Raw genomic sequence first — 19996 nt, 5'->3', positions numbered from 1 at the left:
CCCATAGCCCCGTGTTCACCTATTGCCCTATCTGAACCTATAGCCATTTCAGTGCCTATAGCATTGCCTATACCTAAATTATGCTTATGCCTATAGCCCCGTGTTCACCTATTGCCCTATCTGAACCTATAGCCATTTCAGTGCCTATAGCATTACCTGTGCCTAAACTATGCTTATGCCTATAGCCCCGTGTTCACCTATTGCCCTGCCTGCACCTATAGCCATTTAAGTGCCTATAGCATTGCCTATACCTAAATTATGCTTATGCCTATAGCCCTGTGTTCACCTATTGCCCTATCTGAACCTATAGCCATTTCAGTGCCTATAGCATTACCTGTGCCTAAACTATGCTTATGCCTATAGCCCTGTGTTCACTTATTGCCCTGCCTGCACCTATATCCATTTCAGTGCCTATAGCATTGCCTATACCTAAATTATGCTTATGCCTATAGCCCTGTGTTCACCTATTGCCCTGGCTGCACCTATAGCCATTTCAGTGCCTATAGCATTGCCTATACCTAAATTATGCTTATGCCTATAGCCCTGTGTTCACCTATTGCCCTATCTGAACCTATAGCCATTTCAGTGCCTATAGCATTGCCTATACCTAAATTATGCTTATGCCTATAGCCCCGTGTTCACCTATTGCCCTATCTGAACCTATAGCCATTTCAGTGCCTATAGCATTACCTGTGCCTAAACTATGCTTATGCCTATAGCTCCGTGTTCACCTATTGCCCTGCCTGCACCTATAGCCATTTCAGTGCCTATAGCATTACCTGTGCCTAAACTATGCTTATGTCTATAGCCGTGTTCACCTATTACCCTGCCTGCACCTATATCCATTTCAGTGCCTATAGCATTGCCTATACCTAAATTATGCTTATGCCTATAGCCCCGTGTTCACCTATTGCCCTATCTGAACCTATAGCCATTTCAGTGCCTATAGCATTACCTGTGCCTAAACTATGCTTATGTCTATAGCTCTGTGTTCGCCTATTGCCCTGCCTGCACCTATATCCATTTCAGTGCCTATAGCATTGCCTATACCTAAATTATGCTTATGCCTATAGCCCCGTGTTCACCTATTGACCTGCCTGCACCTATAGCCATTTCAGTGCCTATAGCATTGCCTATACCTAAATTATGCTTATGCCTATAGCCCCGTGTTCACCGATTGCCCTGCCTGCACCTATATCCATTTCAGTGCCTATAGCATTGCCTATACCTAAATTATGCTTATGCCTATAGCCCCGTGTTCACCTATTGCCCTGCCTGCACCTATAGCCATTTCAGTGCCTATAGCATTGCCTATACCTAAATTATGCTTATGCCTATAGCCCCGTGTTCACCGATTGCCCTGCCTGCACCTATATCCATTTCAGTGCCTATAGCATTGCCTATACCTAAATTATGCTTATGCCTATAGCCCCGTGTTCACCTATTGCCCTGCCTGCACCTATATCCATTTCAGTGCCTATAGCATTGCCTATACCTAAATTATGCTTATGCCTATGGCCCCGTGTTCAGCTATTGCCCTGCCTGCACCTATAGCCATTTCAGTGCCTATAGCATTGCCTATACCTAAATTATGCTTATGCCTATAGCCCCGTGTTCAGCTATTGCCCTGCCTGCACCTATAGCCATTTCAGTGCCTATCGCGTTGCCTATACCTAAATTATGCTTATGCCTGTAGCCCCGTGTTCACCTATTGCCCTGCCTGCACCTATAGCCATTTCAATGCCTATAGCATTGCCTATACCTAACTTATGCTTATGCCTATAGCCCTATCTGAACCTATAGCCATTTCAGTGCCTATAGCATTGCCTATACCTAAATTATGCTTATGCCTATAGACCCGTGTTCACCTATTGCCCTGCCTGCACCTAGATCCATTTCAGTGCCTATAGCATTGCCTATACCTAAATTATGCTTATGCCTATAGCACCGTGTTCACCTATTGCCCTGCCTGCACCTATAGCCATTTCAGTGCCTATAGAATTGCCTATACCTAAATTATGCTTATGCCTATAGCCCCGTGTTCACCTATTGCCCTGCCTGCACCTATATCCATTTCAGTGCCTATAGCATTGCCTATACCTAAATTATGCTTATGCCTATAGCACCGTGTTCACCTATTGCCCTGCCTGCACCTATAGCCATTTCAGTGCCTATAGCATTGCCTATACCTAAATTATGCTTATGGCTATAGCCCCGTGTTCACCTATTGCCCTGCCAGCACCTATAGCCATTTCAGTGCCTATAGCATTGCCTATACCTAAATTATGCTTATGCCTATAGCCCTATCTGAACCTATAGCCATTTCAGTGCCTATAGCATTGCCTATACCTAAATTATGCTTATGCCTATAGCCCCGTGTTCACCGATTGCCCTGCCTGCACCTATATCCATTTCAGTGCCTATAGCATTGCCTATACCTAAATTATGCTTATGCCTATAGCCCCGTGTTCACCTATTGCCCTGCCTGCACCTATATCCATTTCAGTGCCTATAGCATTGCCTATACCTAAATTATGCTTATGCCTATAGCCCCGTGTTCACCTATTGCCCTGCCTGCACTATAGCCATTTCAGTGCCTATAGCATTGCCTATACCTAAATTATGCTTGCCTATAGCCCCGTGTTCACCTATTGCCCTGCCTGCACCTATAGCCATTTCAGTGCCTATAGCATTGCCTATACCTAATTATGCTTATGCCTATAGCCCCGGTTCACCTATTGCCCTGTCTGCACCTATATCCATTTCAGTGCCTATAGCGTTGCCTATACCTAAATTATGCTTATGCCTATAGCCCCGTGATCACCTATTGCCCTGCTGACCTATATCCATTTCAGTGCCTATAGCATTGCCTATACCTAAATTATGCTTATGCCTATAGCCCCGTTTTCACCTATGCCCTGCCTGCACCTATAGCTATTTTAGTGCCTATATCATTGCCTATACCTAAATTATGCTTATGCCTATAGCCCCGTGTTCACCTATTGCCCTGCCTGCACCTATATCCATTTCAGTGCCTATAGCATTGCCTATACCTAAATTATGCTTATGCCTATAACCCCGTGTTCACCTATTGCCCTGCCTGCACCTATAGCCATTTCAGTGCCTATAGCATTGCCTTTACCTAAATTATGCTTATGCTTATAGCCCCGTGTTCACCTATTGCCCTGCCTGCACCTATATCCATTTCAGTGCCTATAGCATTGCCTATACCTAAATTATGCTTATGCCTATAGCCCCGTGTTCACCTATTGCCCTGCCTGCACCTATAGCCATTTCAGTGCCTATAGCATTGCCTATACCTAAATTATGCTTATGCCTATAGCCCCGTGTTCACCTATTGCCCTGCCTGCACCTATAGCCATTTCAGTGCCTATAGCATTGCCTATACCTAAATTATGCTTATGCCTATAGCCCCGTGTTCACCTATTGCCCTGCCTGCACCTAAAGCCATTTTAGTGCCTATAGCATTGCCTATACCTAAATTATGCTTATGCCTATAGCCCTGTGTTCACCTATTGCCCTATCTGAACCTATAGCCATTTCAGTGCCTATAGCATTACCTGTGCCTAAACTATGCTTATGTCTATAGCCCTGTGTTCACCTATTGCCCTGCCTGCACCTATATCCATTTCAGTGCCTATAGCATTGCCTATCCTTAAACTGTGCATATGCCTATAGCACTGCCTGAACCTATACCCATTTCTGTGCCTATAGCCTTGCCTATACCTAAATTATGCTTATGCCTATAGCCCTGTGTTCACCTATTGCCCTATCTGAACCTATAGCCATTTCAGTGCCTATAGCATTACCTGTGCCTAAACTATGCTTATGTCTATAGCCCTGTGTTCACCTGTGGCCATTTCATTGCCTATAACATTGCCTATGCCTAAACTGTGCATATGCCTATAGCCCCGTGTTCACCTATTGCCCTGCCTGCACCTATAGCCATTTCAGTGCCTATAGCATTGCCTATCCTTAAACTGTGCATATGCCTATAGCCCTGCCTGAACCTATACCCATTTCTGTGCCTATAGCATTGCCTATACCTAAATTATGCTTATGCCTATATCCCTGTGTTCACCTATTGCCCTGCCTGCACCTATATCCATTTCAGTGCCTATAGCATTGCTTATACCTAAATTATTCTTAAGCCTATAGCTCTGTGTTCACCTATTGCCTATGCCTAAATTATTCTTATGCCTATAGCCCCGTGTTCACCTATTGCCCTGCCTGAAGCTATACCCCTTTCAGTGCCTATAGCATTGCCTATATCTAAATTAGGCTTATGCCTATATCCCTGTGTTCACCTATTGCCCTATCTGAACCTATAGCCATTTCAGTGCCTATAGCATTACCTGTGCCTAAACTGTGCATATGCCTATAGCCCCGTGTTCACCTATTGCCCTGCCTGAACCTATAGCCATTTCAGTGCCTATAGCATTGCCTATCCTTAAACTGTGCATATGCCTATAGCCCTGCCTGAACCTATACCCATTTCTGTGCCTATAGCATTGCCTATACCTAAATTATGCTTATGCCTATATCCCTGTGTTCACCTATTGCCCTGCCTGCACCTATATCCATTTCAGTGCCTATAGCATTGCTTATACCTAAATTATGCTTAAGCCTATAGCCCTGTGTTCACCTATTGCCTATGCCTAAATTATGCTTATGCCTATAGCCCCATGTTCACCTATTGCCCTGCCTGAACCTATAGCCATTTCAGAGCCTATATTTATTCCTATACCTATAGCCATGCTTCACTAACTCATTTCCGTAATCATATGAGGAACTCCTTAACCGGTCTCTTTCCACTTTCTCTTCATTCGAAGAATGAATACATTGACGAGAACATTGAATGGACATACACGGAATTTGAGGACAACCAGCCACACATCGATCTCTTGGATGGCACATGTGGAGTGTTTGCTCTCCTTAACGAAGTAAGTAGCTTAATTATTAGTTGTTCTGTGAAGGCGCATGGCTCAGTGGTTAGAGCGTCGAGCTTACGATCGTGAGGTTGTGAGTTTGAATTCCGGACCGGGCTGCGTGTTGTGTTCTTGAGCAAGACACTTTATTTCACGTTGCTCCAGTTCACTCAGCTGTAGAAATGAGCTGCGACGTCACAGGTGCCAAGCTGTATTGACCCCTTTGCCTTTCCCTTGGATAACACTGGTGGCATAGAGAGGAGAGGCCGGTATGCATGGGCGACTGCTGGTCTTCCATAAGCAACCTTGCCCGGACTTGTGCCTGGAAGGGTAACTTTCTAGGTGCAATCCCATGGTCAGCCATGACTGAAGGGGGTCTTTACCCTTTACCCTATGTACATATAAGGGTGTGGAGAGTGGAGGCTGGTCTGCATGGGTGACTGCTGGTCTTCCATAAACAACCTTGCCCGAACTTGTGCCTGGGAGGGGAACTTTCTAGATGCAATCCCATGGTCAGTGTCGTGACCAAAAGTGGTAGGGTCTCTCATTAGTTGTTCTAAAGTGACAAGCTGGCAGAATTATTTGCACATCATCATTTAACGTCCGTTTTTCCATGTGGGCATGGGTCGGACAGCTTGACAAGGAACTGGTAAGTCCAGGGGCTGCACCAGGTCCCACAGTCTGTTTTGGACTGGTTTCTATGGTTAAATAATCATCATCATCATCATCATCGTCGTTTAACGTCCGCTTTCCATGCTAGCATGGGTTGGACGATTTTGATTGAGGGCTGGCAAACTAGATGGCTGCACCAGGCTCCAATCTTGATTTGGCAGAGTTTCTACAGCTAGATGCCCTTCCTAATGCCAACCACTCCGAGAGTGTAGTGGATGCTTTTTACGTGATTTTTAAATGCCCATCCTAATACCAACCACTTTTCATGGGGTCCCATCACAGGTTTTTTTTTTTTGCTTTAAGTGGCACCAGCACTGGAGGTTTTTACATAACAGACAGCTGTTGTAGGGTGAGCTCAGGCAGGGCTGATGCAAACAAAGAAGGCCCAAACCAAGGTACAAAGAAACCCTAAAAAGCATCCAGTCGTATAATCCCTGCCAAAACAGGCAGTATCCCGGGGTCACCTTCTACCTGGCTGGCTCCTGTCAAACTGTCCGACCCATGCCTGCATGCAAGGCGGGCATTAAACGACAAGGATGATGATGATGGTGATGGTGATGATGATGATGGTGGTGGTGGTGGTGGTGGTGGTGATGGTGATGGTGGTGGTGATGATGATGAAGGTGATGATGATGATGGTAGTGGTGATGGTGGTGGTGGTGGTGGTAATGGTGGTGATGATGGTGGTGGTGATGATGATGATGGTGGTGGTAATGGTAATGATGATGATGATAGTAGTGGTAATGATGATGATGATGATGATGGTGGTGGTAATGGTAATGATGATGATGATGGTGGTGATGGTGATGATGATGATATGGTTAAAGGGTTAAAGAGCACTGGTATTAATTTGTTTGACTGAACTCTTCAAATCAGTGCTCCAGCTTGGTCACAATACAGTGACTGAAGCAATAAAAAATATAGAAGATCTTATTGTTTAATTACCATATTCTTTTAATTACCGTATTCCAAATTTTTTTATGTTTAATTATTGTTTCAATTTATTCAATTAGGAAGTCTACCTGAATCGTCCGAAAGACCTGGTGAGTCTTGGTAACCGCTTGGTGGAGGTCACCAATGGAAAGGCCAGCCATCGTCAACCTTTGACACCAAGGCTTCACAATAAGATTAACGACAGTTCTTCAGCTGCTCAAAGAAGCCAGAAGAAGAATTCAGAGAAATTTAGTCCCAGATTTCTGATCAGGCATTATTGCGACATCGTTGATTACGAAGCCAGGGAAATGGTTGAGAAGAACAAGGTTTGTTTAAAAACATTCAAAAATCTAATATTTGAGTTGTTTGTGGTGTTTGGTGAGGAGGCGCAATGGCCCAGTGGTTAGGGCAGCGGACTCGCGGTCATAGGATCGCGGTTTTGATTCCCAGACCGGGCGTTGTGAGTGTTTATTGAGCGAAAACACCTAAAAGCTCCACGAGGCTCCGGCAGGAGATGGTGGTGATCCCTGCTGTACTCTTTCACCACAACTTTCTCTCACTCTTACTTCCTGTTTCTGTTGTACCTGTACTTCAAAGGGCCGGCCTTGTCACTCTCCGTGTCACGCTGAATATCCCCGAGATGACCCAGTGGTTAGGGCAGCAGACTCGCGGTCGTAGGATCGCGGTTTCGATTCCCAGACCGGGCGTTGTGTGTGTTTATTGAGCGAAAACACCTAAAGCTCCACGAGGCTCCGGCAGGGGGTAGTGGTGATCCCTGCTGTACTCTTTCGCCACAACTTTCTCTCACTCTTACTTCCTGTTTCTGTTGTACCTGTAATTCAAAGGGCCGGCCTTGTCACTCTCTGTGTCACGCTGAATATCCCCGAGAACTGCGTTAAGGGTACACGTGTCTGTGGAGTGCTCAGCCACTTACACGTTAATTTCACGAGCAGGCTGTTCCGTTGATTCGGATCAACCAGAACCCTCGTCGTCGTAACCGATGGAGTGCTTCCAAAAAAAAAAGGTGTTTGGTGAAGGGAGTTGTGCTGAGACCAAACACAGAGACTGATAATGTTTCATTGAAAAAAACAGTATGATGTCCATTTAAAACACACACAGGCGCAGGAGTGGCTGTGTGGTAAGTAGCTCGCTAAGCAACCACATGGTTCCGGGTTCAGTCCCATTGCGTGGCACCTTGGGCAAGTGTCTTCTGCTATAGCCCCGGGCCGACCAATGCCTTGTAAGTGGATTTGGTAGACGGAAACTGAAAGAAGCCCGTCGTATGTGTGTTTGTGTGTCTGTGTTTGTCCTTCTAGCATTGCTTGACAACCAATGCTGGTGTGTTTACGTACCCGTAACTTAGCGGTTCGGCAAAAGAGACCGATAGAATAAGTACTGGGCTTACAAAGAATAAGTCCCGGGGTCGATTTGCTCGACTAAAGGCGGTGCTCCAGCATGGCCGCAGTCAAATGACTGAAACAAGTAAAAGAGTAAGAGTAAAGAGTACACACACACACACACACACACATATGGTGTTCCCCAGTGGACAGTTATTACAAGGGGTTAATCATTCATAATATCATATAAAACATCTTTTACTCTTAGTGTTTTTGAGAAAAACTTATATTTACAAAGTTATTTCACGTTGAAGTTGTCGTATTTCGGTAATTTCAACCAATCAATGACGTGTATTCAGCAGAATAAAATTACTGCTGTTGTTTTTTTCAACAAGAACTTCCAGCGGTGTATATTTCGTTTGTCACTGTTATTTATGACAACCCTAACCCTAAAACCTTAAAACCAATACAAATGCACGAACGATGTCATAAATAACAGTGACAAACGAAAAATACACCTATTTCTTTACTACCCACAAGGGGGAACAAACAAGGACAAATGGATTAAGTCGATTACATCGACCGCAGTGTGTAACTGGTACTTAATTTATCGATCCCGAAAGGATGAAAGGCAAAGTCGACCTCAGTGGAATTTGAACTCAGAACATAACAGCAGACGAAATACCGCTCGGCATTTCGCCCGGCGTGCTAACGATTCTGCCAGTTCCCCGCTGATAGTTGTTGTTGACAAACAACGGCAGTAAATTTATTCAGCTGAATACACGTCATTGATTGGTTGAAATTACCGAAATAGGACAACTTTAACGTGAAATCACTTCGTAAATATAAGTTTTTCTCCAAAATGCTAAGAGAAAAAGATGTTTTATATGACACATTCTACCAGTGTCCGAAGTTTCAAAGTGTTTAGTTACAAAAAATTATTTTCTAAATCTGTCAGTCAAAAGGTTAAAGACCCCCCCCCCCCAAAAAAAAATATAAGATTTGTTTGTTTTACTTTTTTGTCAACCTTTGTGACTGGTTTATTATATTTAATTTAATCCAGTTGAATTATTGTTCTAATTTTCAGGACAATATACCAAGTGAAGTGGAAAACCTGGTCAAAACTAGCCACCTTGACTTTGTCCAAGAAATCTTGACCTCCAGAACAACAACAACAACGACAACAACACCAAGTAAGAAGAAAAAAACAGTTTTAACAAAATTCAAGGTAAATCTGAGGGATTTTCCCTTCCAATAATCTCTATTTTTGGTATTTACTCTTCTTGATCTGTGCTTTTTAATCCTTTAACATGTATCTATTTATATATTTATCTATGTATCAAACCTATCTATCTATCCATCTATCTATCTATCTATCTATCTATCTATCTATCTATCTATCTACATATCTATCTATCTATCTATCTATCTATCTATCTATCTATCTATCTATCTATCTATCTATCTATCTATCTATCTATCTATCTATCTATCTATCTATCTATCCATCTATCTATCCATCTATCTATCTATCTATCTATCTATCTATCCATCTATCTATCTATCTATCTATCCATCTATCTATCTATCTATCTATCTATCTATCTATCTATCCATCTATCTATCTATCTATCTATCTACATATCTATCTATCTATCTATCTATCTATCTATCTATCTATCTATCTATCTATCTATCTATCTATCTATCTATCTATCTATCTATCCTCCATCCATCCATCCATCCATCTATCTATCTATCTATCTATCCATCCATCCATCCATCTATCTATCTATCTATCTATCTATCATCTATCTATCTATCTATCTATCTATCTATCAATATATATATGCTCTTTTACTCTTTTACTTGTTTCAGTCATTTGACTGTGGCCATGCTGGAGCACCGCCTTTAGTCGAGCAACTCGACCCCGGGACTTATTCTTTGTAAGCCCAGAAAACTAAATCGCTGCGGACAGGATTTGAACCTGCGCGGGTATAACCCATTGGATTTCAAGTCCAATGCCGTAACCACTCGGCCACCACAGCCATATATGTTACCAGCGTCGCCTTACTGGCACTTGTGCTGGTGGCACGTGAAAAACAACATTTGAGCAAAGTCATTGCCAGTGCCGCCCCTGTGCTGGTGGCACATAAAAAACACAATTTGAGCGTTGCCGTTGCCAGTACCACCTGACTGGCCCCCATGCCGGTGGCACGTAAAAAGCACCCACTACACTCACAGAGTGGTTGGCGTTAGGAAGGGCATCCAGCTGTAGAAACTCTGCCAGATCAAGATTGGAGCCTGGTGCAGCCTTCTGGTTCGCCAGCCCTCAGTCAAATCGTCCAACCCATGCCAGCATGGAAGGCGGACGTTAAACAATGGTGATGATGTAAAGCAGTCATATCAGGTCTAAATATTCAACCAGTTTTAGGTTCAAACTGGGTAGATCCAACTTCTCCCACATACCCTACAATATCATTCTATTGGGTTGTCCAGAAAGTTTGTGCTGATTTTTAAAGGAAAGAAAAAGGTCAATAAATACTTGCCATTACATTTTTTAATCAACCAAATGTGAACCATTTTGTTGCACAATGCGTCTCCATCTTTCCTTTAACTTGAAAATACCCTCTTCCCAGAATTGAGATGGTTTCATGGCAAAGAATTCATCAAGGTATCTTTTTACGTCATCCAAGGAATTGAAATTTTTACGTTTAAGACTATTCTGCAGAGACCTGAATAAGTGGAAATCCGAAGGAGCAATATCTGGTGAATATGGACGGGTGGGGTAACACATCGCAGCCGAGCTGCAGCAATTTTTGTCTGGTTCCCAAAGCATCAAATGCTGAAAATGGACTTTATTATCTTCCATTTTAAAGGGTTACAGAATTAACACAGGTTATAGGAACATAAACCTTCTTCCACGAAAAGATAGCTTAAACTGTGCTCTAAATGGAGGTGGAGTCAAATCCTATTTTATGGACTCAACCATCTTCTAGAATAAGTCGAAAGGTAAGCTACTATAAATCGGCACGAACTTTCCGGACAACCCAATAGAAATACAAATACACAATCACATCATTGAAATCACAAAGTTATTGGACATTGCATGATTAATTCAAACCCAGGTGAATAAATAAGCATCACATTTTGATCGAATAATCTGAAATTATTATTATTATTATTATTATTATCTTCCAGACCTCTCTTGATCAACTGATGCTGTCACTAAATGCCTCAGATGTCCACTATGTTCGCTGCCTGAAACCAAACAAGGACTGTGTCCCCAATAAATTTGACCGACTGTTTATGATGTCTCAGCTAAAGGCCAGTGGGATTTTGGAAACAGTGGAGATTAGTCACCAAGGTCACCCTGTCAGGTCAGTGTTTGGTACTGATATATATATATATATTTGGGTAGTTGAATGAATTATCTTATTATGGATAATTCGAATTAACCGATACCTGGGTAGCAAATTCACGTCAGAAAAACACGGTTGAAGCTATATGCCAAGGGCTCCATGTGAGCAATCATCTAAAAGGTTTTTTGTGCATTTTGATGTTGACATAAGTTCCTTGCTTTTCCTGATGAGAAAGCGGCATAATGTACTCCTTATTCCTTCACAATTAGGAATATGCAGCCTTTGAAACATGTCGAAAATAAAGGAATTTTGTTAATTCGTCGTTCAACTCCATTCTTTCATATATATATATATATATATATATGAAAATTTAATAAGGGTAGAAATTGATGTTAATTAATTAAGACCAGTGGCCCAGCATATTAAAAAGAATCCGAAGATTAAAATATTTTTTACATACAAAATTTAAAGGACTGACCACTAAAAGTGGACGGTCAACATGCTAGATATAGATGTCAAATCGCTATTTTCCACAAAGAGTATGTTCTCAAATAAAGACTCAGCACAAAACTAAAGCATTAAACAAGACAAATGAAAATATACGAAATAAAAGTTTGGTTGGACTCCATGCATGCGAGACTCCGGTCAATTGTTTTTTGCATCTAGTCCAGCAAATTGTATTTTATATAACAGACCATGCTGACGAGATTACAGTTTATCCTTGCAGATAATAATAATTGAAACTGATTCAGTACATGGGTAATTATTTTTATTTCGTATATTTTCATTTGTCTTGTTTAATGCTTTAGTTTTGTGCTGAGTTTTTATTTCAGAACATACTCTTTGTGGAAAATAGCGATTTGACGTCTATATCTAGCATGTTGACCGTCCACTTTTAGTGGTCAGTCCTTTAAATTTTGTATATATATATTATATATATATACTCTCTCTCTTTTACTCTTACTCTTTTACTTGTTTCAGTCATTTGACTGCGGCCATGCGGGAGCACCGCCTTTAGTCGAGCAAATCGACCCCGGGACTTATTCTTTGTAAGCCCAGTACTTATTCTATCGGGCTCTTTTGCCGAACCGCTAAGTGACGGGGACGTAACACACCAGCATCGGTTGTCAAGCGATTTGGGGGGGGACAAACACAGACACACAAACACACATATACATATATACGAGGGCTTCTTTCAGTTTCCGTCTACCAAATCCACTCACAAGGCATTGGTCGGCCCGGGGCTGTAGCAGAAGACACTTGCCCAAGATGCCACGCAGTGAGACTGAACCAGAACCATGTGGTTGGTTAGCAAGCTACTTACCACACAGCCACTCCTGTATATATATATACATAACAGGCTTCTTCCAGTTTACATCTATCAGGTCCTCTCACAAGCATTTGGTCAACCCAACGCAAGGCATTAGTAGAAAACATTCTTCTCATGTGTCATGCGGTCGGACTAAACCCTAACCTCCATGCTTAGAAAGTAAACCTCTTAACCAACACAGCCCACACCAAACTGTTGTGTCTGGGGAGAGTCATTTTCTTTTTGTACCTTATAATTTAACACACTCACCGGTAAAATTTCCACTCATTTACTTATTTATTTTTCTAAAATTTTCGTTGAGTCTTGCAACCTTTGCAATAGTTTTTGAGTCAAAACTATTGAAAAGGTTGCAAGACACAACGAAAATTTTAGGAAAATAAAAATAAGAAATAAGTGGAAATTTTACCGGTGAGTGTGTTACATAATAAGGCACCAAAAGAAAATGACTCTCCCCAGACACAACAGAATATGCTTCAACACACGAACTCATATAAAGAATCGGATCTTTTCAGTTTGAACGGCAGTTTTTCCTAGCGGTGTCATATGAAATTGTCACCCATAATTATGACCCTAGTATCGATCTTTTGCATTTCAATCTGTTTTAGGGTTAGGGGTGGGGGAAGGGTATCTTTTCTCTTCAGAAATGTAAATAAACCCAATCTGTTTCTTAAACGAGGGTCATATTCATACGGTACAGAATGTTTTTTTTTTTACCTCAATAGACGTCATTGATTGGTTGAAATTGCAGAAATTTAAGAAAAAAACAACAAATATCTTACAAACTATAGAATTTTCTCAATAAAGCCAAGAGAAAAAGATGTTTTATAAACACATCCTACCAGTATACGAAGTTTAAAAGTGTTTAGTTACGTGGAAATTATTTAAAAAAACTGCCGTTCAAACCGAAATGATCCAAAGAATCTTGCAAACCAAATCCACACCAAACTGTTCTAAATAAATATCTATTTCAGGATGACTTATGCGGACTTCCTCCGTCGCTACTCTGTTGTTCGGTCAAATAAGGGACCGGCAAGTGGCCAGAGACTCGATGGAGCCCTTCAAGACGATGTCAGCATCGACCACATCATCAGTACCATAGCAAATAGGAGACTTCAGGTACGGGAAAGAGTTAAACGGACGCCGACCCCTCGCAAGGTGATGCGGAGACGGACGGGTACGTACATAACACTTAGTATTTTCTCACCCTACCAGTTACACGACACAATTTTAACCCTTTAGTGTTCACATTATTCTACTCTTTTACTTGTTTCAGTCATTTGACTGCGGCCATGCTGGAGCACCGCCTTTAATCGAGCAACTCGACCCCGGAACTTATTCTTTTTTGTAAGCCCAGTACTTATTCTATCGGTTCTCTTTTGCCGAACCACTAAGTAGCGGGGACATAAACACACCAGCATTGGTTGTCAAGCAATGCTAGGGGGACAAACACAGACAAACAAACACACGCATATATACATATACATATATACGACGAGCTTCTTTCAGTTTCCGTCTACCAAATCCACTCACAAGGCTTTGGTCAGCCGAGGCTATAGTAGAAGACACTTGCCCAAGTGACGGGGGACATAAACACACCGGCATCGGTTGTCAAGCAATGCTAGGGGGACAAACACACGCACGCATATATATATATATATACATATATACGACGGGCTTCTTTCAGTTTCCATCTACCAAATCCACTCACAAGGCTTTGGTCAGCCCGAGGCTATAGTAGAAGACACCTGCCCAAGGTGCCACGCAGTGGGACTGAACCCGGAACCATGTGGTTGGTAAGCAAGCTACTTACCACACAGCCACTTCTATGCCTATATATATATAAATATGCTTATTTATTCTCATTGTTTTGAACTAATCATGCATTATCTTGTAGCTATGAGATTTTGGATGAGGTAGCTGTTAATTTTGAAAACGATATTGTAGGGTTGGTGTGAGAGACCAGATCTGGCCAGTTTGAACATAAAACAGGCTGAATACTTTTGGCCGGATATGGCTGGTTTAAATGCTAAAAGGTTAAGCGAGGCCTGTGATCCAGATCGTCTTCAAATCACAAGGTAATCTTTTAAAAGGGGACTGACACATTTTGTAGATATATATAGGTGCAGGAGTGGCTGTGTGGTAAGTAGCTTGTTTACCAACCACATGGTTCCGAGTTCAGTCCCACTGCATGTCGCTTTGGGCAAGTGTCTTCTACTATAGCCTCGGGCCGAACAAAGCCTTGTCAGTGGATTTGGTAGACGGAAACTGAAAGAAGCCCGTCGTATATATTGTATATATATATATATATATATATATATATATATATACAATTAAGGGCTCCTAAATAAAGATGCCGAGTGCTGGGAACATAAAAAGGGGATGAATTTATCGAGAGTGAAAATCAAAAACGTTTACCGATAACTTTAACAACTCGTACCGCGGTTTCTGCTTCTTTCTAGCAAAACACAGAATATGTTTGCTAAGGCCAGCTTCATCAGCGAGTCGCCTGAATTTAATCGAGGTCTGCAGCGATGTGGGACTATATGTTACATCCGACTACTAGCAGATCTTAACTTTTCAAATCTCTGCGCAGACGCAAAATTTACACGGGCATGCGGGAAGAATTTTACGAATAAATTCATCATGTAGTATGCGAATATAAACAAGAAGGGTAGTAATATTATTTACTACCAGGTGCCCAGCACAAAAGACGAATTAGTCATAAGACAAAAATATTATTCATATAGAAAAATATTATTCATGTAGTTATACAATTAAGGGCTCCTAAATAAAGATGCCGAGTGCTGGGAACATAAAAAGGGGATGATTTATCGAGAGTGAAAATCAAAAACGTTACCGATAACTTTAACAACTCGTACCGCGGTTTCTGCTTCTTTCTAGCAAAACACAGAATATGTTTGCTAAGGCAGCTTCATCAGCGAGTCGCCTGAATTAATCGAGGTCTGCAGCGATGTGGGACTATATGTTACATCCGACTACTAGCAGATCTTAACTTTTCAAATCTCTGCGCAGACGCAAAATTTACACGGGCATGCCGGGAAGAATTTTACGAATAAATTCATCATGTAGTATGCGAATATAAACAAGAAGGGTAGTAATATTATTTACTACCAGGTGCCCAGCACAAAAGACGAATTAGTCATAAGACAAAAATATTATTCATATAGAAAAATATTATTCATGTAGTTATACAATTAAGGGCTCCTAAATAAAGATGCCGAGTGCTGGGAACATAAAAAGGGGATGAATTTATCGAGAGTGAAAATCAAAAACGTTACCGATAACTTTAACAACTCGTACCGCGGTTTCTGCTTCTTTCTAGCAAAACACAGAATATGTTGCTAAGGCCAGCTTCATCAGCGAGTCGCCTGAATTAATCGAGGTCTGCAGCGATGTGGGACTATATGTTACATCCGACTACTAGCAGATCTTAACTTTTCAAATCTCTGCGCAGACGCAAAATTTACACGGGCATGCCGGGAAGAATTTTACGAATAAATTCATCATGTAGTATGCGAATATAAACAAGAAGGGTAGTAATATTATTTACTACCAGGTGCCCAGCACAAAAGACGAATTAGTCATAAGACAAAAATATTATTCATATAGAAAAATATTATTCATGTAGTTATACAATTAAGGGCTCCTAAATAAAGATGCCGAGTGCTGGGAACATAAAAAGGGGATGAATTTATCGAGAGTGAAAATCAAAAACGTTTACCGATAACTTAACAACTCGTACCGCGGTTTCTGCTTCTTTCTAGCAAAACACAGAATATGTTTGCTAAGGCCAGCTTCATCAGCGAGTCGCCTGAATTTAATCGAGGTCTGCAGCGATGTGGGACTATATGTTACATCCGACTACTAGCAGATCTTAACTTTTCAAATCTCTGCGCAGACGCAAAATTTACACGGGCATGCCGGAAGAATTTTACGAATAAATTCATCATGTAGTATGCGAATATAAACAAGAAGGGTAGTAATATTATTTACTACCAGGTGCCAGCACAAAAGACGAATTAGTCATAAGACAAAAATATTATTCATATAGAAAAATTATTCATGTAGTTATACAATTAAGGGCTCCTAAATAAGATGCCGAGTGCTGGGAACATAAAAAGGGGATGAATTATCGAGAGTGAAAATCAAAAACGTTTACCGATAACTTAACAACTCGTACCGCGGTTCTGCTTCTTTCTAGCAAAACACAGAATATGTTTGCTAAGGCCAGCTTCATCAGCGAGTCGCCTGAATTTAATCGAGGTCTGCAGCGATGTGGGACTATATGTTACATCCGACTACTAGCAGATCTTAACTTTTCAAATCTCTGCGCAGACGCAAAATTTACACGGGCATGCCGGAAGAATTTTACGAATAAATTCATCATGTAGTATGCGAATATAAACAAGAAGGGTAGTAATATTATTTACTACCAGGTGCCCAGCACAAAAGACGAATTAGTCATAAGACAAAAATATTATTCATATAGAAAAATATTATTCATGTAGTTATACAATTAAGGGCTCCTAAATAAAGATGCCGAGTGCTGGGAACATAAAAGGGGATGAATTTATCGAGAGTGAAAATCAAAAACGTTTACCGATAACTTTAACAACTCGTACCGCGGTTTCTGCTTCTTTCTAGCAAAACACAGAATATGTTGCTAAGGCCAGCTTCATCAGCGAGTCGCCTGAATTTAATCGAGGTCTGCAGCGATGTGGGACTATATGTTACATCCGACTACTAGCAGATCTTAACTTTTCAAATCTCTGCGCAGACGCAAAATTTACACGGGCATGCCGGGAAGAATTTTACGAATAAATTCATCATGTAGTATGCGAATATAAACAAGAAGGGTAGTAATATATTTACTACCAGGTGCCCAGCACAAAAGACGAATTAGTCATAAGACAAAAATATTATTCATATAGAAAAATATTATTCATGTAGTTATACAATTAAGGGCTCCTAAATAAGATGCCGAGTGCTGGGAACATAAAAAGGGGATGAATTTATCGAGAGTGAAAATCAAAAAACGTTTACCGATAACTTTAACAACTCGTACCGCGGTTTCTGCTTCTTTCTAGCAAAACACAGAATATGTTTGCTAAGGCCAGCTTCATCAGCGAGTCGCCTGAATTTAATCGAGGTCTGCAGCGATGTGGGACTATATGTTACATCCGACTACTAGCAGATCTTAACTTTTCAAATCTCTGCGCAGACGCAAAATTTACACGGGCATGCCGGGAAGAATTTTACGAATAAATTCATCATGTAGTATGCGAATATAAACAAGAAGGGTAGTAATATTATTTACTACCAGGTGCCCAGCACAAAAGACGAATTAGTCATAAGACAAAAATATATTCATATAGAAAAATTATTCATGTAGTTATACAATTAAGGGCTCCTAAATAAAGATGCCGAGTGCTGGGAACATAAAAAGGGGATGAATTTATCGAGAGTGAAAATCAAAAACGTTTACCGATAACTTTAACAACTCGTACCGCGGTTTCTGCTTCTTTCTAGCAAAACACAGAATATGTTTGCTAAGGCCAGCTTCATCAGCGAGTCGCCTGAATTTAATCGAGGTCTGCAGCGATGTGGGACTATATGTTACATCCGACTACTAGCAGATCTTAACTTTTCAAATCTCTGCGCAGACGCAAAATTTACACGGGCATGCCGGGAAGAATTTTACGAATAAATTCATCATGTAGTATGCGAATATAAACAAGAAGGGTAGTAATATTATTTACTACCAGGTGCCCAGCACAAAAGACGAATTAGTCATAAGACAAAAATATTATTCATATAGAAAAATATTATTCATGTAGTTATACAATTAAGGGCTCCTAAATAAAGATGCCGAGTGCTGGGAACATAAAAAGGGGATGAATTTATCGAGAGTGAAAATCAAAAAACGTTTACCGATAACTTTAACAACTCGTACCGCGGTTTCTGCTTCTTTCTAGCAAAACACAGATATGTTTGCTAAGGCCAGCTTCATCAGCGAGTCGCCTGAATTTAATCGAGGTCTGCAGCGATGTGGGACTATATGTTACATCCGACTACTAGCAGATCTTAACTTTTCAAATCTCTGCGCAGACGCAAAATTTACACGGGCATGCCGGGAAGAATTTTACGAATAAATTCATCATGTAGTATGCGAATATAAACAAGAAGGGTAGTAATATTATTTACTACCAGGTGCCCAGCACAAAAGACGAATTAGTCATAAGACAAAAATATTATTCATATAGAAAAATATTATTCATGTAGTTATACAATTAAGGGCTCCTAAATAAAGATGCCGAGTGCTGGGAACATAAAAAGGGGATGAATTTATCGAGAGTGAAAATCAAAAACGTTTACCGATAACTTTAACAACTCGTACCGCGGTTTCTGCTTCTTTCTAGCAAAACACAGAATATGTTTGCTAAGGCCAGCTTCATCAGCGAGTCGCCTGAATTTAATCGAGGTCTGCAGCGATGTGGGACTATATGTTACATCCGACTACTAGCAGATCTTAACTTTTCAAATCTCTGCGCAGACGCAAAATTTACACGGGCATGCCGGGAAGAATTTTACGAATAAATTCATCATGTAGTATGCGAATATAAACAAGAAGGGTAGTAATATTATTTACTACCAGGTGCCCAGCACAAAAGACGAATTAGTCATAAGACAAAAATATTATTCATATAGAAAAATATTATTCATGTAGTTATACAATTAAGGGCTCCTAAATAAAGATGCCGAGTGCTGGGAACATAAAAAGGGGATGAATTTATCGAGAGTGAAAATCAAAAACGTTTACCGATAACTTTAACAACTCGTACCGCGGTTTCTGCTTCTTTCTAGCAAAACACAGAATATGTTTGCTAAGGCCAGCTTCATCAGCGAGTCGCCTGAATTTAATCGAGGTCTGCAGCGATGTGGGACTATATGTTACATCCGACTACTAGCAGATCTTAACTTTTCAAATCTCTGCGCAGACGCAAAATTTACACGGGCATGCCGGGAAGAATTTTACGAATAAATTCATCATGTAGTATGCGAATATAAACAAGAAGGGTAGTAATATTATTTACTACCAGGTGCCCAGCACAAAAGACGAATTAGTCATAAGACAAAAATATTATTCATATAGAAAAATATTATTCATGTAGTTATACAATTAAGGGCTCCTAAATAAAGATGCCGAGTGCTGGGAACATAAAAAGGGGATGAATTTATCGAGAGTGAAAATCAAAAACGTTTACCGATAACTTAACAACTCGTACCGCGGTTTCTGCTTCTTTCTAGCAAAACACAGAATATGTTTGCTAAGGCCAGCTTCATCAGCGAGTCGCCTGAATTTAATCGAGGTCTGCAGCGATGTGGGACTAT

General features: G+C 40.9%; 1 protein-coding gene and 1 non-coding gene across 2 annotated transcripts in view; one reads left to right on the top strand and one right to left on the bottom strand.

Annotated features, from left to right (window-relative positions):
• Positions 1 to 19996, top strand: part of LOC115226033 (unconventional myosin-XIX-like) — a 54275-nt gene that overhangs the window by 28637 nt on the left and 5642 nt on the right. Inside the window, exons 17-21 of the mRNA XM_029797004.2 lie at positions 4854 to 4964; positions 6635 to 6880; positions 8979 to 9119; positions 11093 to 11271; positions 13555 to 13757. Coding sequence (XP_029652864.1) covers positions 4854 to 4964; positions 6635 to 6880; positions 8979 to 9119; positions 11093 to 11271; positions 13555 to 13757 — 880 coding nt within the window. The remainder of the gene's footprint in view (positions 1 to 4853; positions 4965 to 6634; positions 6881 to 8978; positions 9120 to 11092; positions 11272 to 13554; positions 13758 to 19996) is intronic.
• Positions 9858 to 9939, bottom strand: Trnas-uga. Its single transcript has one exon. It is a non-coding gene; the product is annotated as a tRNA-Ser (tRNA).

The sequence above is a fragment of the Octopus sinensis genome, linkage group LG29, assembly GCF_006345805.1.
Source record: "Octopus sinensis linkage group LG29, ASM634580v1, whole genome shotgun sequence".
Classification (NCBI taxonomy): Eukaryota; Metazoa; Mollusca; class Cephalopoda; order Octopoda; family Octopodidae; genus Octopus; species Octopus sinensis.
This window is presented reverse-complemented; position numbering and strand designations above follow the sequence as displayed.